The 19250-nt window shown below is 40.3% G+C and overlaps 1 protein-coding gene across 3 annotated transcripts in view; it reads right to left on the bottom strand.

The window, feature by feature from the left end:
- The window catches only part of ANAPC1 (anaphase promoting complex subunit 1), a 33900-nt gene that overhangs the window by 7363 nt on the left and 7287 nt on the right, over positions 1 to 19250 (bottom strand). For all 3 annotated transcript variants that reach the window (XM_054062547.1, XM_054062548.1, XM_054062549.1), the window contains exons 13-38: positions 18730 to 18867; positions 18281 to 18421; positions 17836 to 17896; positions 17120 to 17307; positions 16284 to 16358; positions 15023 to 15288; positions 13968 to 14059; positions 12892 to 13040; positions 11229 to 11307; positions 11085 to 11121; positions 10909 to 10979; positions 10604 to 10782; positions 7843 to 8069; positions 6475 to 6593; positions 5725 to 5996; positions 5174 to 5408; positions 3982 to 4073; positions 3378 to 3512; positions 3123 to 3205; positions 2900 to 2978; positions 2248 to 2322; positions 1499 to 1575; positions 1178 to 1268; positions 1032 to 1085; positions 537 to 730; positions 72 to 158 (exon numbers count right to left, since the gene is read on the bottom strand). In XM_054062547.1, coding sequence (XP_053918522.1) covers positions 72 to 158; positions 537 to 730; positions 1032 to 1085; positions 1178 to 1268; positions 1499 to 1575; positions 2248 to 2322; positions 2900 to 2978; positions 3123 to 3205; positions 3378 to 3512; positions 3982 to 4073; positions 5174 to 5408; positions 5725 to 5996; positions 6475 to 6593; positions 7843 to 8069; positions 10604 to 10782; positions 10909 to 10979; positions 11085 to 11121; positions 11229 to 11307; positions 12892 to 13040; positions 13968 to 14059; positions 15023 to 15288; positions 16284 to 16358; positions 17120 to 17307; positions 17836 to 17896; positions 18281 to 18421; positions 18730 to 18867 — 3296 coding nt within the window. The remainder of the gene's footprint in view (positions 1 to 71; positions 159 to 536; positions 731 to 1031; positions 1086 to 1177; positions 1269 to 1498; positions 1576 to 2247; positions 2323 to 2899; positions 2979 to 3122; positions 3206 to 3377; positions 3513 to 3981; positions 4074 to 5173; positions 5409 to 5724; positions 5997 to 6474; positions 6594 to 7842; positions 8070 to 10603; positions 10783 to 10908; positions 10980 to 11084; positions 11122 to 11228; positions 11308 to 12891; positions 13041 to 13967; positions 14060 to 15022; positions 15289 to 16283; positions 16359 to 17119; positions 17308 to 17835; positions 17897 to 18280; positions 18422 to 18729; positions 18868 to 19250) is intronic.

Genomic DNA, 19250 nt, shown 5'->3' with positions numbered 1-19250 from the left:
ATCATTTGCCTCTAGAAAACCTGTTTTGTAAGATGATTACTTAGGAAATACAAACTGTAGCAAATCCTTACCGATTGTCAGTGCTGTGAACAGGGAAGTGAGGGTACAGAGCACAAAGGAGCGCAGCAATTGAAGAATTTGAAGTGCTCAGTGAATATCTGTAGAAAAACATTATCTATTAGTTTCCATGCTAACAAACACTGGCCACTAGCACAGGTTTTCAAAGTACTTTGGTGTCCCAGCGAAGGGGAAGACAACAAAGTGCACACAGGCAACGACTTTACAAATGTGTTTCTACAGTAGTCAAAATAAACACCGAGTGGTAAGAAATTAAGACAAGCCAGAAATATTCCTATGGCATTTAAGTAATGCAGTATATCTAGAAGACAACAGGACTTTCGTCTGCAATAGAAGACTTCTTCATGCATCCATATGCTATAAAGAAAAGTCAAACGTTCAAGTAGACTGCAAACTGCTCCAGCTTTTACAGGAGAGGTGAAACAAGAAAAAAACCTGTCTTTGGAATGGCAAGTTACCTTCCTCCTCCGAGAAAGAGAAGACCCAAAGCCATGTGGTGAGCCAGGTGGAATCCGTAGTTCATCTCTCCGCCCGTCTTCTTGTGCATGAAACGGCAAAGCTGAAGGACTTTCAGGTTACCAGAGCCAGCCATCACCATTGCAAGAGACAGCAGCAAAACGCTCAAGCATGTTTCAAGATTATAGTGACCTGTCTTCAAGTAGAATAGAGAAGGCATTATTACACTTCTGTGGTCAAATGCATACTTCTGATCAGTCTAATGTGCTGCTTTCTACCCCAGGGTTTGAAAACCACATTTCTCCGAAAGAGGGAAAGCAGAGAACCAGCAAAGTCCTGAACAAAAATGATTCACAGCCCTGCCACATTCTAGAAACTGTCTGTAACACAGAAAAGTAAAAGGGATGTTTTTGTTTCCATTAAGGTTTTGGTGAGAGTTAAAGGACATCACGCAACGAAGTCTCCTTTTCATTGAGCGAAAACTAGAAAGAACTTACTATTGAAGCTGCTGGTGCTGACAAACACTTCAGGAAATCTGTTGCATATTTGTACTGGAAAGAAAGGAAATGCATGCTAAATACAGATAGAAAAGATAAATTACAGCTCTATGGATATCGAAGAGAAAAAATAAAAAAACTCCTACCAAGCAGTTAAATGCTGCCAGGTTTTCTGAACCAGCAAATCGAAATCCCAGTGACAAACATGCTCCAGCAATGATGTAGACATGAGCTTGCCTAATAAGCAACATAAACAGGAAATGACTAAATGTTTCTCTTTTCCTCATCTGAATACGCATCATAAGCTCCTTTCTAATTAATTGAAAGGCAAATTGAAAAGAAAGGCTTATCCCTTACAGAAAATGGAGAATAACATTGCCTAAACATCAAGGGTGATTTTTTTTTGCATATTGATACTGCTAGCGAGTTCAGCTGCATTTTTCAGAAGAAAATTTCACGTTACTTACGCCAGTGTTTCTAAACTCAGGTCTTCAGACAAAGGCAGCTCTGTTGCATTAAGAGATATACTGTTCTCTCTTATGATCTAGAAAATGCAGAAGAGATAGAAAAATTAATCCAGGGAAAACAGATTAACTGAAACTCTGGGCATCAAGAATTTGAAGTAATACAGAATACGTCTGTTTCACAGGCATATAAAAGTTGGGGTTTTTTTCCCCACGTGCTATTGCTCCATTGTACTTCTGATCCAAGAGGGACACTTGGGTCTTAAAAGATTTCTAAAACAAAATGGCAAGACTGTGTCAGAAGCACAATGTTACTGTACATACTCAAATACGAGAGAAAACAGAACAGGACGAGACCTCAAGAAGCCATGTAGTCCATCAGCATCCTGTCTTTCTGACAGACATTTATCCAAATTATTCATAATGCTCAACCGAAACCTCCTTGCAGCAATTTTGCACCTGGCTTCTTGCTTGGACAATGTGAAGCTTAACCCCTTTCTTTCTCTGGCATCACTTTGTCTGGAACAGTTGCATCCCTTCTCAATCCTCTCCTCCCTGCAGCATAACAGGATGGGAGACCCCGGTGCTCCTGTAATGGTCCAGGAACTTAATGTAACCACCATCTCTGTCATGTGAACATGATTAACGTACATTTTCTTGGGCAGCTTATGGGACTAAGGAAATGTTCACATGTAGAACAATCCAGCGAGATGTAAAATTGGGAACCAAACACAGTAAGTGTAAATACCTACTTGAGGCACGTTGCTATCAACCCACTTGGAATTGGGCAAGATGTCATCCCACAAAATCAGGCATCGAGCCAAGGTCTAAGAAAGTGAGAAAGCAGAAACATAAGGAAGAAAGAAATCCACCACAAACGTCAATGGTATTTTTTAATGTACCAAATGCATCCAGAAACACAGACAATCCAGCTACCCACTAACAGCTTCTTCACTGCTTCTCAGCCTTCACAGCAGAGATGACAAAATCACTTTTATTTTAAGAGATGCAAATTCTGCCTGCAGGAAAAAACCCCACAGAATAAATCCTTGCAAGGTCTGTATGTTTATCTGGTAAACTGAGATGAAAATTCACTAAGTACTTCTAACAGGTGCTGAGGCCTAACATTATTTTTATCTGTGAAACTAATTTGGAAAAGCAATAAAAATTTACCTAAACATTTAATTTGACATTCCACATAAAACGTCTCATTCCAATATTTCTAAATAAACTCTGTCTAGTGCTGCACAACCAGTAAGCTGCCTTACCACAAGCAGAAATCGTTCGAAGGCATAAGTTTGGCTGGCAAGCAACAGAGTTACCAGCTATCTAAGTGATTCAGCATGACAGACATCTTTTTGTATTGTTAAGTAAACTGAGAAATGAAACAAAAGAAAATCTTACCCTCAATAAAAGGAATTCTGGTTTTACAAAGTCTAGCAAATACATGGTATCTGGTGCTTGAAGCCAGTCAGCAATGGATCTGCAAAGCACAGTAAAGGAACAGGGTTTCCAGATAAGCAAGGCACAAAACTCAGCAAGTCACACAAAACAGAACCAACATATGGCAGTTTAAAGTCTTATCACAAGTTATTGCAAAATGTCTGAACAATTCCAAGGTTTTTACCTGTTATTTGTCTTTAGGTAGATCATAGCAAGTGCAAGTGTGGCACCTGGACAAGTCACATCCACGTTTATGGTGTCTCCCTCCTGTGAAAATGAAACTGGTCTGAAAGCATGCATTGACTAGGAAGGCAGCAGCCTGTAGTGATATGTATATGCTTTTAAAGTTACTTGGCGCATCGAGAAACACACCTCTCACTAACTAACGACTAATTACTGCTGTTTTCAACTTAAATGAGCAAAAATCACCAATATGTACCTTGATCTGATAACTGGGGGACTTGTGCTTCTCTCGGTGCATTCCTGCTTGGAATCGCCTGTGACCCCCAACCATGTACTGATAAAGCTGCTCGGGAACATTCAGGTCCGACATGCCTATCAAATTACTGCCATGCTAAGGAATGAAGAGAAGAAGACATAACATGGAAGTACCTTAAGTATGTTTTCCATACGAGAAAAACAAAGCATTCGACCAAAGGTAGTTGCGAGTAAAGGATGTTTACAAAGGCCTGTAGTGACTGGACAAGGGGCAATGGGTACAAATTGGAGGGGGGAAGATTTAGACTAGATATAAGGAGGAATTTCTTCATCATAAGGGTGGTGAGGCACTGACACAAGTTGCCCAGGGAAGCTGAGGACGCCCCATGGCTGGAGGTGTTCAAGACGAGGTTGGATGGGGCCTTGGGCAGCCTGATCTGGTGGGACACGTCCCTGCCCATGGCAGCAGCGTTGGAATTAGATGATCTTCAAGGTCCCTTCCAATCAAAACTATTCTACAATTCTATGAAACAGCTCCTATCACCCCGTCCCAACATGTAATGATTCTTCTACTAATTGCAGTTGAAATGAAGAGAGGCACTTACCCCTAGGCAAACCATGCCTAAAGCTAGCCCAGATGCAAGCGAATAGGACTCTCTGTCTGTGCAGTACTCCATTTCTGGTCCAGGAGGGCGTCCTGGAGAAAACAAAACAGTGAAAAAAATCTTTTACAATTCCAGCTAAATAAACATTGTTTAAGCACTACATTTCTAATCAAGTGAGAGAAAAATCATCCCTTCTCAAGAAAATCTAAAAAGTTCTCATTGAAATTATAAATTTCTCTCTCTAGCAGCATTATGCATTGCTAAATGATACGGCTGGAGTCTAGAGATGATAAAAATGCCATGTAGCAATTGCGTATACTTTAAGACTTCTGAACTTATTCGACCGTTTCTAAAAGAGATCAAAGGTATCACTAGAAAAGACTGCAAATATCAAATTACCAGAAACACAACAAATACAATTTCACCCTTATAATTTATTCAATTTTCTCAGTAATAAACCATACAGTCTCTTTTAACTAAAGTTACATATAAATATGATTAAGAATTCAACTGTTAGAAATACAATCTTAAGAACCATCCATACAGAGGGGACACAAATCAGATATCTACTGTTCAGAATCAGCTCTCAGACTGCTGTTTGGAAAGCTTTAACTAAATCTGGAACAGGAGAGTTTAGGATACAATAGCTGTACTTCTACCAACCCAGCGGGCCAATATTACTGTCCTTGCAAGAAGAAAGCATTTTCCCCCTGCAGTGTCTCCATCTTTCGTTTCCAAAGTGACAGCTACCTCGTGACAGACATGAGATAAAACAAAAATCTGGGAAGCATCAAATGCATCAGGAACATAGCATGCACCAGATCTGCACAAATGCTGTGGGAGGTCAGAATCTCTGCAAATAGGGCACCTGGGTCAGGAGGAATGCGTAGTTACAGCAGTCCTTTCACCAAGTAGATGGCAACCCCAGATGAACTCACATCAGACAAAATTTTCAGCACTGCTGCTGCTAAGGAAGTTCTACTAAATTCAATGATTTTTCTACGCGATAAGCACAGTTCAGAGAAACTGCTGGCAGAAAACGGAGTTTGGGAAATGAGAGGTAAATATTGGGATGGCAGATGCATAGTTAAAAGAAATGTTAAAATTCTCAGCTTCCTAATGCACTGTGCAAATCACTCACATATTGCGACTCTCCCCATCCTCATCCCACTTTTTCATGGTTAGCACCTACCTATTTCAGCCAGCAGAACCTCAGCTGTGTGTCTGTGAGCGGTACCCTGATAGACAAGGCCTATTCCTATCACGGCAGCCACCTGTACATTGTGGGGGACATCCAGCTCTGTTGAAGTTGGTGGCAGGAGGGCAGGTATGTGTATGCTCAGGAGCCGCGTGATAGCCATATCCATTGTGCCCAACTTGGCAGCAGAAACACCAAGCAACAGTCCGATACTTGTCATCTCATGGCCCTGAGAAAGGAAACAAATATCAGTGACTAAAGAAAGCAGATGCGTAAAGAAAAGGAAAAATTTGTCTCAGTGTTCTGTTCACCTATCTCAATGAGCTGTGAACAATACGAAGATTTGGCAATTAAAGCTGCTAAAAATTTTTTAAACAAAGTCCTGCACTACTAACATTAATGAAGCAACTCTGATATTCTGCCACACTAAGAAACTGCCAATTCAGTGTTTCAAAGAGAATCCGTTGACTTTTCTTTCTTGTTTTGTTTAAAGAATTCGGGACCTATAAATATTTCTCTCTGTTGTTCCTGAAAGAAGGCCTCACCTTTGTTAAGTAGTCATGTATATTGAGTGTGGCGAGTTTCGTGAGGTGCCCATTGAGACCCAGAGCCATGAGGAAGCCCGCATATTCGTTTGCTAGCTCAGCCATTTTGGGCTTGTTATAGACGATCCAAGCAGAGTCTATCTGTGAAGCAGGTGCTATCTTCAGGCCAGCAGCTACCCCATTGTGAAAGCTGGCCCAGCAAGCCATGTTCGGAGGCACATCGATGTTCCCACTGTTCAGATCAACAGTTGTATTCCTAGGAGGAGCACGGCCTGCTCACAACAGAATCATTAAAAGCAATTAGGTGAATCCAACCTGCTTCAGAAACAGCTCTCAACTTAGTACGGTGCCAAGCACACAAACTGATAACAGGCTAGGTAACACTTCTGATGTGAAGACAACCTTGGGTATCCCCTCAGGCATGTCAGATCACAGAAGCAATGTGGACAGCAGATCAATCAGCAATGTGGACTTAAGAGTATCTGTGTCCTGTATGATGCCAACACTGATCAGCTGCATGCCCTTAGGCAATTTATTTCACTACTCTCTGCTTCTCAGAATGTACCTAATAAGGGCTGAATGTTAGATAATAACATTAGCCTAGTAACAAAAAGTCTATAAACTTTTTTCTTCACAAAAAGCACACATAAGCTATGGAACTCTTTGCAGAGACACACATAAGTTGGTATGATAATTACAAAAGGTTCAGAAAGAAATGGGGTAATGACCAAGATACTCAGACCAACACACCAGTCAGATTCAGCTTAGGGATGGGCAGCTGCTCCGTTGGAACGGGATGATAGGAGAACAATGTGAACATTCCTCGTCCAACAGGTAGTGCCATGGTTCTCTGGCACAGCTGTAACAGCCTGTTGGGGAGATGACAGAAAAACCAAGCGACTTGCTTAATACTGAAAATTTTTCCAAATACGTGATGTAAAATGAACCTACAGACAACAGGAATAGGACAGACTGGTTTATCCTGACTATGAGAGAGCATGTTATCTGTTTGGGGTTTTTTAAGTATGCTAAACTTTTGAACCAAATATTTAGTCCTTACAAGATTAATCTCAAAGATACACTCTAGCTGACATTATGTTGAAACTTGCCTCTATTTTTCCCCTAAAGCGAGGTGCTACTTAAAGAAATCTGTGCTACGAACAATTTAACAGTCCCATTAGAAAAAAGGTGAGAGGAGAAAGTAAAACAAAGCTGACTGTCATATGGGATCTTGCTATGAGTAGTGATCACACATAGTAATAACCTGTGTACAGAATTAATTATGTGCTTCCAAGAATGCTGACCACAATTCTCTATGAGTTACTCTGGAAACACTTTCTAGACTTGTTAGATTACTCAGCTTGTTAGGTCAGACAATTTGATGCATTCCTTTGGCTTCCTACTGCCGAAGAGTGTTTTGCACGTTATTGATATTCTGAAGTTTGCTTTTTCCTTTGTCTTTTTTAAAGGGGATACTTTTAACAGGCCTAAAATGAGCGAATAAAGAAGGAGGACAGGGACAATTGTGAGGCCACTAGGTATATAATGGCTGCAACAGGAGATTTCAGAAGACAGAGGAATGGGACAGTGAATGTGCTTTCTCTAGAATTAATTAGGTCCCCTAACTCATGCCTTGGTTAGCCCTAAGATCAGTCCTGATCAAAGAGCTCTCTGGTTTTAGGTAAGGGATGGATGATGCTTTGTTCTCTGCAGAGGCGTGTTCTCTACAGAGTAGATCCTGCTTTATATTTCGTACTTCTTCGGTGGAAAAAAAAAAAAACAAACATGCTACAATTTGCCTGCAAACCCTAACTGATCTCAATGTGCTGTCTGGGGTTCAAACTAACATTCCTTCCCATACACTGCTCCAACCCAGAGAGTCCTCCAACTTAAATACAGCAGAGTTTTGATGTACACTGAGCTTCAAAGACTCTGATTATGAAATCAAACCCTCTTCTATGTGTCCTTCAGTAAGGGCTGTCTACTTTAGTGTTCCATTCAGACTAAAATATATTGCACTGTTTGCTTATCGACATGCTTAAGCCACCAAAAGCAGTCAAACAATTTTCCACCCAAGTGAAATGCTAACAAAATACTAGAAACGGAAACAGTTTTTACCGGTTTTCTTTCTCTTCTATGTATTCATGGTCACTGGCTTCTGGCATCTGCACTACATTGACACGCACGGGACGGGCACTCTGAAGGAGTCTGCGTACTTCCTGTACTCTCAAATCCTCGCTCCATATTAGCGACATCACTTCCTCGTTCATGTCATTCATGCCATCCTCATCCTCTTCTGATTCAGTTCCAGAGGGAATATCAGAAGACAGCACCGGGCCCACAGACTGCAAGGCCAAGAGAAAGGAGAAAAGTCATTTCCAGTAGAACATATGGATACTGCTAACTCTCAGAAAGACAGCAAATAACAGCAACTACAACCTGGATGCACTCAGCACACAATCACCTGCACCGGGTCTGTAAACAGAATGGACTCAGATTTGTGCAACCGTGAATGACACTATTCACCAACTCCTTACATTCTTTTGGGAGACCATGAGGAGTTCTGAATGTTGTAATCAACTATTTTTGGACACTTAAATTGGGTAACTATCAAGAGAGGATATGGTATCTCAAATACACCAAAGATGTAGCAAAGGCTGCTAAGCAAGGACTGACAAGCAGGAGCTTGAAGAGGTGACATATGAAATAGTTATCTTTCTTTCAGAACTATTTGTTTCAGAGCAGTAGTAGGAAAGAGCTTTCCCCTCCCTGCCTACACAATTACCTATGACAGCTACGGAAACATGTTTTTTTTCTTCAAGTTCTGAAGTGAAAAACAGAAACCTAAGTGAGCATTTCAATGTATATTACAACTAAAGGTTAAACTTCAGAAGGCACAGACAGTCCCCTAGTGACAACCTGGTTTTAGAAGGGCCAGTACCTACTGACCCTCAATCCAACTGGGGCTACTGTTCTGCATGCTCTGTTCAGAAACTTGCATTGTTCTTCTAATCATTGATGTTTTCATTAATAAGAGCTTAAATTTGGATTCCCTCCCTCAACAATCTTGGAAAAAACAAGCAACCTATCAAACAGTCAGCCTACATGGTAGTAAATTCCAAATATTGTTGGTTCAGCTAACTCGAGTTTTACCACATTACCACAATGCTTTTTGAATCTGGACATTGGAACTACACGACCAGAAAAATACCAAAGCATTTAATTGCTTAGAAACACTGGAAGAGCCCTTTTTCTATGCAAGATTTAGGGAATTCTCATTTAAGACCGTCCTCCCTTGTTTATTCACATCACATTAGTGATGCACAAAGAAGAATGGCAAGGATAGCACAGGTCGGGATGCAACAGAGGATGTCCCCAATCTGCTTGCCTGACACTCGCTTCAGACAAGGCTGTCACTTTACACGAAGCACGGTTCTTTTTATTTTTATAGAGTTCTGCAGAAATAAGCTTTCCTGCATAATATACTGTTACGTTATGGTCTGACAAAATAATTTGGACATTGACCCTAAGATGGGCCAGTATATTCCTCTTTCTTGTCCATCTTCCACAGACAAGAGATTCATTTAAAAAAATAACAAGGCAAGTGATGACAAATATCGATATGATAAATCTAGGAATAAAACCCCTCATACCTCTCTCTGAACGGGTCATTTCTCCTGTTATATACCTCAGAATTTCAACAAGCCGAAAGGTACAGAATCACACAGAGTAGATGGAACACAGAGTCCTCCAAAGGCTCACTGGTTACACATGACACCAGAATTGCAAGTAAATTAACAGCTGATCAATGAAAACCAATTTCTTCTGATAAATACACACAATCTCAATACATAACTGCACCACCCATGTAGCCAGCGTCCGTTTTGAAACAGGAAACTCCACCCTGACCTCCTGAGAAATGACAAACAATTTGGTGTTTGAAGATCATTTTATCCTTTTAAGGTAACATATATTCAAGGCATTGTTATAAAGTAAGTGATAAAATCAAATCTATCATAATTTTAAGATTCAGTACTGTTATGGGTAGGCAAAACTTCACCAGGAGAAAATCAAATCGATTTTTGATGAATGGTGGGACACGGAATTTGAACATAAAGTTTGCTAAATTCATTTTTAAAAAAATTAAATTTTTTACATGTAGTCATGAAGTCTGTTATAAAAAAATGGAATACATCACTTTCAAAGATAAGACAGCAAAAAGGATTTTGACTAAGATGTATTTGAGACTACAAATCCCTCTTCCTGACTTCTGAAAAGGCTACAATCTGCTACTATTTAACTGCTTTTATGCAGGCCACTAGCCAGATTTCAAGATTTTTGGCTTCCAGAGTGTTCTCAACAAAAGACGCTTAAGTGAGCTACAACTCGGTGGGAATCACCAGCAGCTCACAATCAGAAGAAAATATTTAAAAGACAACCACCACATGCCATGACAAATGAAGAAGGAGCCAGACTGGCAAATACCTACTTCCTTCTCCTCCTGTGTCACCCTGTTTTGATGGCAGTCTTTGGATGGAGTACCAATGATCCTCTCTCACCTTGTAAAGGAGCAGCCATTTGAGGAGGACGTACAGAGGCAATCAAATAGCTCTGTAGGGAAAATTCTGAGCAGCACACCTAAATAAAGTTTAAAATCTGTTCTATATTGGCAGTTTCCACATCTACGTATGCACTCTTTCTGTGCCAGGTGCTGGGTTTTATACTGGAACCCTTACATGCGTGTAGACCCTGTGTTGTCCTCCATCTTCAATTCTCCACCTTCTGATGCCCTCAGCATCAGCAGACAGTGTGGAATTTTCTGAACAGAGCTCTCTGTCTGACACTCAGTAGCGCGAAATCCATTTATGCCCATACTCACAGATTTACCCTTTTGCAGGTTCCCTTCACACGCCTGTTTGGACAGATCTTGGCGCCCAATCAAGAGACAAACTGCTTCTGGCCAGTCTGAGTTAGGCTGCTCTCGGCAATAATATATTGCATCTCTGATAGGAAGAGCTACACCAAAGGGGAGAGACTCCAGATCTCTTAGGGTGAATCCTTAAAATTAGCGAGAAAAAAAAATAAAATTAACAAAACTAGATAATATCTATTCTATATTATGCAAGCACAAGAACATTACTTACAATTGTTATCATTTTGCACAAAGATAAAAGCTGCTCTTACCAACATTAGTCATCCAAATAACTAACTTTTCAGCCAGGCTGGAAACAGATGTGCTGTGTCTGAAACTACATCTATAAGATACAGGTGAATAAAGGAGAAGTCAATTAAAGCTGGTGTAAAACTCAGCAGAAAATCAAAACCACAAAGTTTAAAATAATACTAAAAAAACCCCATACCGATCATCATCCAGTTCTATCTGCTGTTTCCGTTGCCCTAGGAAAGACAAGGCTGTATTAATTCCACATTCTTGAAGCAAAAGGACAGCATGTAACAAACAGAAGACACAAGGAAATACTATGATGGCACCAAAGCATCATTACCTGATGTAATCTTGTACAAATAACAGGAGGCTTCATTAGATACAGCGCTCTCATCGCCAAGTACATACAGAGCCACACTCTGCACAGAAAACAGATACCATAATATAGAAAGTCATTTACTGTGCTATACTGCCTATTGCAACAGGCAGAAAAAAACTTTAATAACTTCAACATTGTTAGTAAAAGGAGATCGAAACAACTGAATCAAGTAATAAACTTTTAGGCTTTAGATTTCCATCTCAAAGCTTGGAAAAAATAAATCCTGAAACAATTAACTGAAATTTCCCCTAACAACGGTTTCAAAGGTTAAAAGAGAAAGCTTCTGAACAGAAAAACTTTTCCCTGATACATTTCCACCGTTTCTCATGTTTCATTTAATTTCTCTTGCAAAACACATGCATTTTCTGCAGACAAGATTTTTCACTTGCTTTATTCCATATTTTGAATATCAGTAATTTTGTGGCGGCTCCAACTGAAAAGTTGTTCAACGCAGAGTCCACTGCAGCTATCTAGCCAACCAAATCAAAGTGATGTGTTACCCCATTTGATTTTTGATGCTGCCAAACAAGCTGGCATGCCAAAGGCAAAAGTCACAGGTAAAAATCTTGTGTGTTTTTCACTAAGATCTTCCAATAAGATATGCTACCGACACGCCAGCTCTGCCTTCACATGTGCAAGTCAGGCACAGGTCGGAGAAAAGACCGAGCTAGATGGATACAGGGAGAGTCCAAGGGAAAGGCTACAGTTCTTCAGAGCTCGAATGCAGAGATAAATTTTAAGCGAAAGCTGCTGCTTCAATCCTTCACACTCTGAAGCAGAAGACAGGCTGACTCCTGGCAGCTCAAATCAGAGACTCCTGCAACTAATCTTAGACACTTAGGTCAAAGCAGAGCCTCTCCTCCCCATTTTTATCTTCAATCACCTCAGGCTCAACAGCTCTGCTCCAAACCCTGTACTGGCAGGTTTTCTCCATGAACTGTGAATAAGAGAGCAAGACTGACCAAGAGATCACATTAGTGCTTACAACTACTCATACAACTAAATATTTACGTTGACACATGCCCAAGAAGAAAGCTGGGAAATTCTCACTCACAAAATACAGTTAACTTTGAGTTACATTATTACTTTGCACATGTCACTACTGCAAACCACAAAAATAATATAAGAAGTGAAGCACAGGCCACTCACTCTGCACTCACGAGGTCTTCTTCCCAACCCCAAATACCTCTTCCCACATGCTAAAAGCCATCCACGCCCTTCAGTAATACTAAAGCAATATAAGAGAAGAAAGGACTCACGGGGATTTCCCTCTGCTAAACACGTATTATTCGCCCTGTGGGGAGGCTGACACTGCAGTTAACTGTATTGCAAGGATACTCAAGACGATTTCATGCAGATAGATGAGGCCAGCTTAGGGCAGAGTAGTGACACTCGGAGATGCTTATGTCTCCAAAAAGTATAGTTACAGCAGAGTTAGTTATCACAGGCTCAATACCTCTCCAACTTCCCCCCACTAATACACACAGTGCAATTAAACCCTCTGTCATTTGAACTCCCACTGGGGACACTCCACTCTCAGGAAATTAAGCAGCTAAGACAAATCCTGGCCACAGTGCTGCTATGTTGACAGAATAAAACATATTCCTTCCACAAAAGTACCTACCAGTACTACCAGTTTGCTCCTTTCACAGATTCCTGGTAAGTAAGGATAAGGCTGCACTGCTTCTCCTTTCAGACAGGAACTCAGCCACTGAAAGATACTTGGAGGCTCAGCAGAAAAAAATGAAGGATGATGCATGAAACCTGTTTGGACTTAATCATACAAACAGCAATGACACTGAGTTCATGGCAAAGGCACAATTCTCCACTATTCCAAAGCAAACCCTTACAGTACTTCTTTTAATAACAAAAAAACGTTACAAATCTCATCCCTCTCTTGTGAGATGGAAGTTTATAGCTAGACAGTAATGAAAAATTCAGACACCTACCTGTCTTTCAAGAACAAAAATTATCTTAGGCCATAGTGAAAAAGTATAATTGTCAAAGGCCTCAATGGAACAGACTTGTAATTCAACATTATATTGCCTAAGTGAGAGGACAACCTAACTATAATCTCTCTGCCTTTCCTGTCCACAAACATCAGTAGCAAAGCCTGTGCAATGCTATGAAATCTTTTTGGTTTTATTTTCTTGGTCAGGAGAAACAGTATTTTATCTTACATGACCAGCAAGCTTCAGCTGGTAGGACACCAAACAGGTGCACAGGCAATATATGACTTCATTTACACTTGAAGTTTTGTGGTTTTAGCTCTGATTTAATTTTTATGAACTTTAAACCAAGAGCCTGGCAGCCTGGTAATACTTTCCACAAGAGAAGCACATCTGACTACCAGGCTTTTCCACAGTTGTCTGCTAAGGCTTCTCAGCCAACCTAAGCTGGAAGTTTTCCACAATGAAACCACGGTTCCCTCCTAAGTTCTTGTTCTGAGGAGTGTCCCGTGAGGCAACTGGATTGGAGGCACCAGCTCATGAATATACTATGCTAATTTCACTCCAGACTTCTTAGGAGGCTCTTAAAAATACAAGAACAAGGCAACCTCAGCACTACCAGCACCGTTTTGCATATCAGGATTAAGTCCTGACCAGCCTTCAAGGGAACAGTTAAGAACATGCTCCATATTAGAGATAATATGCACATTATTGTCACTGAATATCCAGCTTTGTAAAGTCTGAAACTCACCTTGATCAATTATGCAAGTCTGTCTGGAGGTTTTAACAAGAGCTGGATAGTCTCTGTAGTAATAATCTATATAAGCCTCAAGTTTTAAGTCCCTAGAATGAGAGAGAGGTGAATCACACTAGAGGGGGGAAAAAAAACACTCCAACTTCCTGCATTTCTGTGACTCTACTTTAATGTTTGTGTAAGCACTAGATACAAGGAAGGACATTCTGATTTCCTTAACTAAGATTGTGCACGGGCACTGCCCATTCCCTAAGCAGTGAATCTGTATGTTTAATTTTCCCCCAGCACATTTCTCTTCAGCTGTCATTCTGTCTTGTCCCACATCTTTGCCACCGCCTAAAGGGTGATCCACTGTTACTACAGTTCCCTCCAAATTCCAGCTGTTAAAACCAGATAACCTGCTGGGTTACCTGCAAGACATGAATGCATAAGACAGCTGCCAGCCTCAAAAAGACACATAGCCTTTTATTTCAGACTTGCTTCTTGTTGGCATGAGAATAGAGGGAGGACAGGCCAGTCTTTACAGCACTAGAAACTGGATGCCACTTCTGGGAATCATTTAGCCAGCCAGCTATATTAGGTGCTACTGGGGAGGAATCTATAGCCACAGAAAAAAATTAGTAGGAATAGCAAATGCAACTGAGGGAGATGTTACTGGGCCTTTTACTTAAAAATGTATCTGTATCTATCCACCCACATACATGAGATACAACTTGAAGGTGGTCGTGGAAGACACAAAGATGTACTGGCACTGCCACAACAAACAAGAATATTTGACAGCTCTTATGAACACAGTTGTGACAGTGCAGTAGAAAAAACAGAGAGTATCTGAGGTCTGTGAATCCCACTGATGTTGCAAAGTGGCCAGAACCATACAAGAGATTTGCTATGGCAAATATCTTCTAGGCACAGTAAGGTTTTAAACATTCATTCATTTTCTTCAGATACGTGAAAAGTCTGCTGCATTCCCAAATTCCTCATAAAAATAATCACACCCATCATCAAGAGACACTGCGCAATACAGAATATCTGCAATTTGTTGATGGGCATACCTGGCCAGCTGAACCAGAAGAACAACAAGTGAACGAATTCCTTCTCCCATTAGACAATTCAGTTTCAGCTCCTCGTAGATGAGATGAAGAACAAAGAAAATAGCAGGAATGTGGGTAAAAAGAAGGGTTGAGGAATCCAAGCTAAGGCTCTGTGTAAAGTCATCCTTTGGAGACAAAACTTCCAGAGGGTCCAGTCGCAAAGCTTTGGCAATAGGATGAGACTCAAAATTCCTATGGTAATCAGAGCTCAAGAGATATTCCCAGTCCTAGACCAAAAAAACAGGAAAGAAAGGCAGAGGTTCCATGGTGAACACAACCTTCCAGCAAGGCAACTCCAAAGCACTGTTACAGGGGAGTTTTTCCCCCATAAATCAATACAAATGTGATTGTTGTATGGCAAATGTGCTGCATAAGTCGTGCAAGCCACAGAGATTCAGTTGTTGTTTCATCCTTTTTCCCCCCTCCCCGTGCACGAAAGAACAAAAGTTTATATTTAAAAGAAGAGAACAAAAAAAAGCCTAGAGCACCTTCCTCGCACCAATATTCTGTGCACGAGACCTCACTGAGTACTCATGCAATCCACTCAGTACTTTCAGCCTTCCTTGTACCTGCCCTGCCACAGCACATCAGGCATTAGATCCTAATCTTTATTCCCTGTAGACCTTGGTCTGTAACCCCAGGGGCTCACTGAGGTGTTAACCCACAACTAGCTAATAGCACAGCTGGCCCACTGTGGCTCATAAAGCTCTGAAAATGGGATGATATTAAGCCTCATCCACTTTGCTGTTTGATTACATAAAAACTTCCTATTCCTGTCTAGGTAGAACTCAGTTAATTGATCTTAAAAACTCCACTAAGTTAAATGAGAATCAGTACATTCAGTAAAGTATGTAATTTGACGCTTTGAACTCGCTGAAGGTGTCTGAGCAGCCACGGGAATGAGAAGTTCATTTTAAAGGGATGAAGCATCTAGGAGAAATTTGACACTGTCAGGAGACTACTTGGGATTGCTTTGTGACCCATATTGAATACATTCCTGAGTCCAAATTACTTCACTGGAACCGGGAACTCTGATGAGCACAGTCACACAATGCAGCCATTGCACAGAGCGAAATAACTTTTCTTCACTCAATGGCTTGTAATCTCAGATGAAATGCAGTAGTCAGAGGGTGTCTCCTCTGGTTTGCCTATAAGAAAAAAACCCCAAATCCGAACACCACCACCCTGTGCCTGTTATTTGTAAAAGAGAACAATTTCTTACTTCGTCTGACCCTGTTTCTGATGGCCTAGCCTTCTTTGGAGCAATAACTGGTGAAAGTGATCCTTCAAAATCAAGCTGCAAGAAATAAAAAGCAGCTCAGTATCAAAACTCCCAAAGTTGCATAAGTGAATCACCAACCATAACATCTGAATGCAAACCAAGTGTGACATAACATTGCTTTAGGTTCTTCTGTACTTTGTTTTCATATAAAACACATACTGCAATTAGATTTTTCTACACACAGCTAGTTATTCTAGTGTAGGGTGCATGAATTTCAGTTTGACTGCCTAATATCTGGCATTTACCAATACAGAGGAAATATTTGGATAAGCTAATTCTAGTACTGTAGATAAACTGCAGTTGCTTTCATTTCAGTTGTATACATACCTTGCTGCTTTCTTTACCCCTGCAAGTACTGCAAACACACCTGATAGCAGGAAACTCACAAAAAAATCTACATACATTCAGTAAAACAGCTGAAAAAACCCAAGAACTTTGAACATTGTAATCTGTGTTTCTAGCGAGAATAAGCTTAATATGGATTAGATTAATAAAATCTTCAGTGTTAGTCATGAAACTGAGTAAAATCTTCATAATTTGTTTTCGTCTGACCAAGACAGATGGTGGGAAATACCTTCTAAATACATTTCATGACAAACACACTAAAATGTATTCCTAAAACACAGAAATATAGAATTGATTCAACAACATCTGGTGATTTAAGACCAGATACAACCTATTTCTGCCTTCAGTACCTCTCTAATCATTTTGAACCTTGAAGAGTTTTCAGCAGCTTCAATGTAAATTAGGGAAAATGAACATATGAGCTTGCTTACATTACGTGTCCAGGACAGTCTCTCTGTGTTGTAGCCCATCATATTCATGAGACATGTTACGAATAAATTCCATTCCGAGTGATAGCTTGGTCCTCCTGGTGCATTATAAGCGTTGTACCACTTGACAAGCATCTGCACAGCTATCTCCTTGGGCAGGATAGCTTTGAGACCTTGCAGACATCTTTTCACTGTTGGAATAGGAAAAAAACAAAAAGGTAGGCATGTTTTCCATCGTAGTTCGTGGTGCTTCCTCCAACCAGTGCTACAAATCTTTACAGGTCCTCTTAGTGGACCCTACCTTTAACTGTCTGGAAACTCTTTCAATAAAATGCACACCACGCAACGTCAAACAGCTATTACTTTAGTTCAGGTTGAGCAAAGCCTCTGGAATTCATCACACACAGAGGAAAAAAACAAGTTCCTTTTTGCTCATTTTGTTTGAACTGGCATCTCAGCCCTTCCTCACGCATTAGTATACACAATAGTAAAGAGCAAAGCCAATTAAAGAACAAAGGAAGTTCTAAGCATGCACCAGGTAATACATTGAAAGCAACAGAGCACATCTAAATAAATGGTGGCAGCTCTAGAAGGGAAGTTAACAGAACCTGGAATATGCAGCACTGAATCACTACTGCCCAAGCTCTGCATAAACTACTTAAAAAATGAACCCTCAAAAATTACAGAACATCTTTTATGTGATGGATTCTGAATCACACCTAGCTCTGAAGTGGCAATTTCAGGAATAGTAATCCGAACCATTGTGTTATTGCTGAGTTCCTGAAAAATAAAAAAGGTAAGAGTCAAATTATGAAATGCATAGAGTAAAGCCAGGGTCCCTTCCTGTCAACTCAAAACTCATTTATGTATTAAGTATATTCCTAATTCCAGGCTAATCACTACACTAAATATTTACAATCTCACACGCTGGCTCCATGAAACACTTGAAACAGATCTTGAGCTGAATCACTTGGGGGAATCAATTACATTCTGTGACTTCTATAGTATTCTACAGAGAGAAAAATCTGGATCCACCAACGCAGGTGTGATATTTTGGTATTAACAGGAGCTGCTAGCAATGTCTCACTATGCAAAATAAGTAAATGCTACTCTCGCTTTGCTTTGCTAACAAAGCCTTGACTCAAATTATGGGATAATACCTACTAAAGTTACTCTGTTGTGGACAGGATCTCTCAGAGCATGAATGAAAGTCCCAAGCTGCTGAAAAGTACAGTCTTCAACATAAGTTGAGTCATGGAGTTTGGAAGAATCCCTTATCTCTGGAACTGGTGACAAAAGCACAGCCTGAAAAGTGGTAAAAACAACTGCTCAGCATTGTTGAAATAAGAGGATCTGAGAAAAGGATAGCTAAATTTGTGATTTTTAATGTACTAATAAGTATTTGGAAAACAATTATAAAACTTTCCAATCTCTGCCTCAGAAGTTTTACAGAAATCAAATAAATAAATTAATAGATCTTAAACGTTGTTTATCAAGGGATTTACAGAAGAAAAATAAAATGTTTAGCCCCAAAAGATACCTTGAAAGCTAAAAAATCATTTGAAGTTGTTACAACTAAACACTTTTCAAGGCAGGACTTTGTTTCCTCTTACCTCTTCTAGGGGCCCCAGATACTTATTCAAAGGCTTGGATGGATTGCTGACGCTATCCAAGGGAGTGCTTGGCCGAGGCATTTGGTTGGGCATTGTCAGGGATGGAGCAGGTAGCCCAGGAATAAAAACCTTCCCCACCTTTTCGTGAACAACGCACAGGAAAACAAACAGTTGGTTTTTTCATGCCTCATGCTTGTGCTTCCACAAGCTTGCTTACCTATACAGACATCAGATTTTAACATCTTAAAGGAAAAGGTTTAAGAAAAGTGGCTATGTACTTAAACTAAAGTCTCTAGAGAAGATTCATGTAACTACTTTCTTCAGATGATTACAAACTGAAAGATCTACCATATGGGGTCAGCATTGTACACTGCTGCCACAGGTCTACTACCACTAAAAGTTCTAAGCAGGGCTTCTCTAAGAAAGTTCTACTGTCAGAGAGTATTTCTTTAGTATCCATACATACGGTATATTTATATACACATACACACAAAGATGTGTACACACATGAAGACGTGTAC

This window comes from Cuculus canorus, chromosome 3, assembly GCF_017976375.1.
Source record: "Cuculus canorus isolate bCucCan1 chromosome 3, bCucCan1.pri, whole genome shotgun sequence".
NCBI classification, from domain to species: Eukaryota; Metazoa; Chordata; class Aves; order Cuculiformes; family Cuculidae; genus Cuculus; species Cuculus canorus.
Note: the sequence above shows the minus strand (reverse complement) of the source record. Positions and strands in the feature narration are given on the sequence as shown.